The 6138-nt window shown below is 38.7% G+C and overlaps 1 protein-coding gene across 1 annotated transcript; it reads right to left on the bottom strand.

The window, feature by feature from the left end:
- Positions 1-366: 366 nt before the first annotated feature.
- Positions 367-5879, bottom strand: LOC103935830 (nucleobase-ascorbate transporter 4). The gene is made up of 14 exons (XM_009345638.3): positions 5640-5879; positions 4679-4776; positions 4392-4568; positions 4083-4183; positions 3928-4003; positions 3581-3640; positions 3264-3439; positions 2468-2564; positions 2092-2178; positions 1949-2007; positions 1554-1645; positions 1317-1394; positions 977-1137; positions 367-878 (listed from the first exon to the last, which is right to left on the bottom strand). Exons 1-14 carry the CDS (start codon positions 5746-5748, stop codon positions 660-662), a joined length of 1590 nt encoding a protein of 529 aa, XP_009343913.2. The 5' UTR covers positions 5749-5879; the 3' UTR covers positions 367-659.
- Positions 5880-6138: the final 259 nt, after the last annotated feature.

Here is a 6138-nt window from a genome sequence, read left to right as displayed (position 1 = left end):
TTGATTTTTTTCAATTCATCCGATCTGACGGTCGAAAATTAGAAGGGTGTGTGGATATCACATCCTTAGGGATTGTATGCTTGTTCTCAATTGGTTACCTGGATTATACATGAAATAAGGATGCTCAGGTGACGGTTTCCCAATCCAATCATGTAATACCATGTGAAAAGTTAAAACACGGGGTGACACGAAATAAATTTAAGCCACCGCCACCTTGCATCCCCATTTCATACAAGTCGCTCCTTTTCTTTGCTGATAGAGCTACTTCTCTAAAACAGAACAAAACATTCACACCAGAACAAGGCAAAGGTATCAGATTAACAGATCTCTAATGCGATACAGAATAAATGCAACACAGAAAAGAGCTAACGGTCCCAAAATATAAATTAAGTAGCTCTCTTCATAAAATTATCAAATTCTTAAAATATCAGTAATTAGATGTTTTAGATGCTAAGCTTTCAGCTATAAGAGCATATTCACAAGCTTAGTGTGTGTTCAACTACCGAATGGTATCCCATTCCAAAACGCTCCTGTACGTATCAATTTCTTCCTTGGTCACAACGCGACGACAAAACAAAAGACTGATCTTCCTTTCTAGTTTCCGCTGTTAGGGCTTTTCGTCAATCAAAAATATTGGATGGAGCGAACGATGCTCAGCATCAAACTGAAGGGAAATGCCTGTTGAGGTTGTAGGGCAGTGAGTAGAACTCTTCACTCCTGGTATCTGTGTTGAAATTCTGGAACTTTTCCCACCAGTGCCTGCCACTGTCTCTCCGAGTTGCACTGTGTCCACGACTGACAGTTAAGTCCAAGAGGAAAGCAACAATGCTGCCAACGGTTGCTGGGGACGAGAAAATTACTTGAACCATATTGTTGAACTGCAGGTTGGAATAAGCAACATTCATGTGTTATCACAAAGTTCTCTGTAAGGCAACATTGAATCTGTGGAGAGAAGTTGCAATTAAAACATACTCACCCAAATGGAACGAGTGTGAACAGGACCGCGATCGGAAATTAGGAGGTATTCATGGAAGAATTCCGTCACCGAAAGACCCATGAAGAGAGAAAAGCCTACAATGAACTTTGTCCGAAAGCTGTTTAGGTTGCAGAACTGGAGGAAACCAAGACCAGCAGAAGCTGCAGAGCACAATATATATCACCATCGACATTTCAAAAAATTTAATGAAATTGTGTACTGTGAAGGAACATAGACATTAAACTGAGCTATATTAACTACTAAGTGATCAGTCCACAAACTCAAAACGAAACATCAACAACGCATAGTCATAATTATGATTTAGGATTGAAATGCATACCAACATAGGCGAAGAGGACGCAATACAAAGCTGCGAAAATTGGTATTGGGATAGAAGCAAGAAAAGCCCCGAATTTTCCTGCGTATAACATAATTGATGACACCCTCAGACTAGATTATGCAAAGAAAGTTATGAACATATAAAGCTCCGGCTGGCACCATAGTTTATGTTGGCAATGAGCAAATAAGTCATTTAGATAAACATTCAAAATTTAGATTGTAAAACAGAGTACTGTACCTAATACAGAGAAGAAGAGCATAAAGGCTGCTGATATCTGGATTACTCTCCGACTTCCAATACGCGTCATTCCCAGAAGGCCAGCATTTTCACTAGAAAAATAGGGTAGGATCATTAGATCACAGCTGCTCTCTTTTCTTTCAGTTAACAATTATAGTTACTTCTTTAGATAAATTTTCTGAAAGGGCAGAGTTCTACAAGCCTACAGCTAAGGCACCGTCAATGCCTAAAACTAAGCAACCGTGGGGCACTTGTAATATGGATTAAGAACTGGGATTCATATTATTGTTCTTCAGAATTATATGCAAACTGTAAAATGGAGTCGGATAAGGATAGGTCCTTACTCCAGAATTCTGCAACAAAAGATATCATAAGTACATAAATTAAATATTTACACTGAAGCAGAGGAGCCAGATACTGAGCCAAATATGCCATCCAGAAAAGTGCTTACACCCTGAAAATTTTACAAGACGAAGTATTCATTACCAATAATTCTAAAAATGTGATTAACATACAATTCAATTGGACCAATTCCTACCAGCCAGCCGACACCTCTGCTGAGAACAGAAGGCGGTATGGGGGTGGCACTTCCATATCTTGATGCTGCAATAAATGTACCTGTAGACTGCCCCAAATGAACGGGAAGAAAAGATATGTCAGCGCAAATGAAAGCAATGTTTATTCATTTTATACACTTCACTGAGAAACATATTTCAAGTCAAAAGATAACATCATCTTAAGATGAGAACGGCATATTTATTCTTCGCTTACAATGTCGAGAAAGCCATCTATGAAGGCATATTAATACAAGTTTCCTCCAGAAATCTTAATACAGATGTCTGGTCTACTTTACGTATATAGGCAAAATAAACATCTTCCTTCGTAATTTCAGCCTTGAACTTCATATGTCTTACCTCAATAATGGCAACCAAAGCCGCAGCCATCATTGCAAAAGTATCTCCAGCATTAAAATCAGGATGCCCCCATTGAAATGGATAGGGAATCCTTATCCTGCATATGGTGAAAGAGAAAACGTTATTGAATGTCATACAGTTACTAATAAAATCAGGAATTACGTTACAATGATACCAGCGTCTTGCATGCAGGACTAAACTTCGGGAGCATGAAACCAAGAGATAAGAGTGGATGTAATTGTTTATCGAGCCTCAGCAAGTGCACTATGATAATTAGGCTCAAGTTTGATCTCACGGTTACTCAAAACAGGAAGTTTTCTTCAGAACATGGAAAACACCCACAACATAATTGCGGAAACGCTGTATCACTAGAACAGCTTTCTCTAACAGAAAAAGGAAAATAAGATCCTGTGGTTACTCAAAACAGGAACTGTTCTTCAGAAATATCACAAAGCACGAACACACACATCATCATTGCAGAGTGCATAACTAGAACATGTTTGATTGTTTCAAGTAACCCACCTCCAACAACTTCACAATTTAACTGTATCCTCTATTTTGGGGTCATATAATTACACATCTCGATTATCATTGCAAACAAATATTTGCCGCCGAAGTAAACTGTTATCGACAACTATCTTACATAACAATCACATGGGGAAACAAATCCATTACCATTAGCCATGATTGTTGGGCACTAACATAAAAAATAAAATAGGACACATGAATGATCGATTGAAAATATCAGTACAAGTGCTTCTTGCATGAAATGCATATGCTAGAAGTTGAAGCTTACCAAGGAGCAGCACTAATCAGCCCAGAACGATCAGTACGGCAACTAGTTTGAGTTGTATAAGGTCTTCTCTTATACGCACCAGCTGCAGTCAAAACTTCTGCATATATCCATACAATTGCAACTGAAAACAGTATTGCAAATCGACCAAATATAGGCAGTTTTAACTTCATCGTGTACTGCAGTAACAATGGTTAAATATCAGAATAGAAAAGTAGTAAGATATGCATATTTTACATTCTGTACATAATATAACTTGAGATATTGTAAATTAAATTGAAGATGTCTGCATGAAAATGATCATTCACGACGTTGCCCACCTGTGATATGAAAACCACAAGGATCAGTGCTGGTAATCCAATTTCAACACAGTTTGCCAGCTGCAAGCATCAAGCAGAAAGAAAAAAACATCAAAACAAAGTAATACCGACATGTAGTTGACAGAGAAGCTTACAGGAGCTCCGAGTTACTTCACTAATACCAAATCCATGTTTTAAGTAGTGCCTAAAAGCTCCAGTGATCAAATACTAATATTTTTCATAGAAATGACATTTGGGATTAACTTCATGAATTGACCACTAAAGGTTCCAGGAGCTTTTTGATTTCTTTCTTATAAACCAATTATTTGAACTGAGCAGTAACACAATGATTGGTTCAGAATGGTTACCTGAGGGAAACCAAATGCAAAGAACCCAAGTCCAGTAAGCGTTACAAGAGGAACTGCAGAGAGAGGGCAAAGATACCTGCATCAAGCCACATCAATAACCAAGTTCTGTTTTGGACAAAGTAACAACTACAAAATCACATCAATAATCAACTTACCTTCCAAAAATTCTCACAAACCCAAGAAAGCCAAAGATCATCTGGATGAAAGATGCAACTGCGATTGCTCCTTGCATTGCTCTCATGGTTTCCTTAAACCTCTAAAGAACATTCACGGATTACAATGAGCATAAGTATGAAAAAACTCAAAACACCGGAAACCATATGCATTACACTCCCTCTATGTCCGAAAGAAATAGTAAATGATAACCATGTTTATGTAAAGCCATCATCAACATCCAAACATGAGTCAAACCGAAAGCTAAAAACTACGAATAGAGGAAAATGGAAAGATTGTGTCACACTAACCCGGTGGGGGTCTGCGTAGACATCGAACCTCCTGGACAAGGCAATGGAGACAGCAGGGAGGATGAAGGCATATGATGCCCCCATCACCACCGGAAGCCGAGTCCCTAACCAAGTCTGCAATAGTGTGTTGATCCCAGCAACAAAGAGGAAAGTCTCAATCACTTCGGCCTTCTCCACCTACACAAAAACATAGAAATTGCTGTTATAAATAGAAACACTGTTTGAAAATAAATGACCAGAAAACAAGGAGGTAAGAACATTTTTTGAGGGTTTTAAGGAGGTCTTACATCGCCACCACCCATGAGAGGGACAAGTAATGTGGGGATGAACACGGTGGTCCCAAGCATTACAATGAAGTGCTGGAATCCCAAAAGTATGGCTTCAGCTGCATTTAATCAAACAAGTTTGTAGCAGGAAACGACGAAAAAATATGAGGGAAAATGAAAACGGAAAAGAAAATGCGGGGGATCATAGCCAAATAAAAAAATACTTTAATGCCGTGATTGGTTTCCCGGAGACTGCAGGAAAACGAGAAAAAGAGAGGGGGAAAACTGAGAAAATTTTTAGAGACTCGAAAACACTGAAACACAAAAAGAGTTTCAGAAAACTCATGGGAGTATCGAGAGAAAAAATACCATGTTAGTACAAAGGAAGTAACTTTCTTACAAACAGGAAATAGCCTCTGGAAAACCAATTCCTTTTCTCACAACCCATTTTTTCTTGGCAACCAAACAAAACTAAAATTACCCAAAAACTCAGAAGATGTAAAATCAACATAACCAACAAAAAAAAACAGAAGATAAAATAATGGGGAGCCTAATAAAAGGATTATAATTTTGCAAAAAAAGAAAAAGAAAACTTTAATGCTCTGTTTTATTTTCTGGGAAAAAGCAGAAAAACGAGAAAAGGAGGGGTAAAAGCAGAAGATTTTCAGAGACTTGAGATTGTTCATGCGATTAGCGAGATAAAAGAAATACCATGTTAGTATAAAGGAAGCAACTTTCTCACACATTCAAACTAGTCTCTGGAAAACCATTTTCGTTTCTTACAACCCCTTGTTTCTTGGCAACCAAACAAAACTGTCATTGCCCAAAAACTCAGAAAATGTAAAAATACCATCACAGAAAAAAAAAAAAAAAATAGAAACTTTCTCCTATGATCCATCATCCATGGTAAATATAATATGATGGAAACAGGATAGTGCTCTGCGTGTGTGATGTGTTATAGAGACAGAGAGAGAGTGGGTACGCCATGGGGGAGGGGAGGTGACACAGAAGTCGACGCCGGGAAGCTGGTCCTTGATGGGGTGAGGTTGGAACTCATCTGTCTTTTGGGGTCCTCCTCCGCCGCCAGCCATGGCTGTTGGTAGTGGAGAGGAAGGAAAAAGCTTGAACCTTTGAGGGGGAGGGGTAGCTCAGAACTCAGAGCCTCTCTCTCGCTCTTGAGTCTGAGCTGTGTGCTGCGAACTCTGTCCGTTTCAGTCCTAAAAGCGGGACAAGTGTGTCGATGTGACTCTTTCATAATCATTAATGACAAAAGGATTAGAGGGAGAAGATAGGTTTGGCGCATGGTACGTTATGACTTTTAATCCAAAATCCCAAAACCATTTTTATCACCATCTTGCTTGCCAAATTACTACATTTCTTTCCAGTTTCAATAACACTCAAATGCAAATGACTACAGTGGTGAAAAATATTCATGTTTATGTATTTTGGTGTAGGTTTGATTCTCACTGACTCTCCTTCCC

Source organism: the organism of the source record quoted next, unplaced genomic scaffold (genome assembly GCF_019419815.1).
Source record: "Pyrus x bretschneideri cultivar Hongxiangsu unplaced genomic scaffold, Pyrus_bretschneideri_v1 Contig77, whole genome shotgun sequence".
In the NCBI taxonomy this organism is placed as follows: Eukaryota; Viridiplantae; Streptophyta; class Magnoliopsida; order Rosales; family Rosaceae; genus Pyrus; species Pyrus x bretschneideri.
The sequence above is the reverse complement of the archived record's forward strand: the minus strand, read 5'-3'. Positions and strand labels throughout refer to the sequence as shown.

Excerpts from the sequence above, each read along its gene's own strand:
- LOC103935830 (XM_009345638.3), bottom strand. The coding sequence starts at position 5,748 with ATGGCTGGCGGCGGAGGAGGACCCCAAAAGACAGATGAGTTCCAACCT. Across the intron at positions 4,777-5,639 it reads CACCTCCCCTCCCCCATGGC|CTGAAGCCATACTTTTGGGA; the intron begins GTACCCACTCTC and ends GATTAAATGCAG. Across the intron at positions 4,004-4,082 it reads TTTGTGAGAATTTTTGGAAG|GTATCTTTGCCCTCTCTCTG; the intron begins GTAAGTTGATTA and ends GGCTTGATGCAG.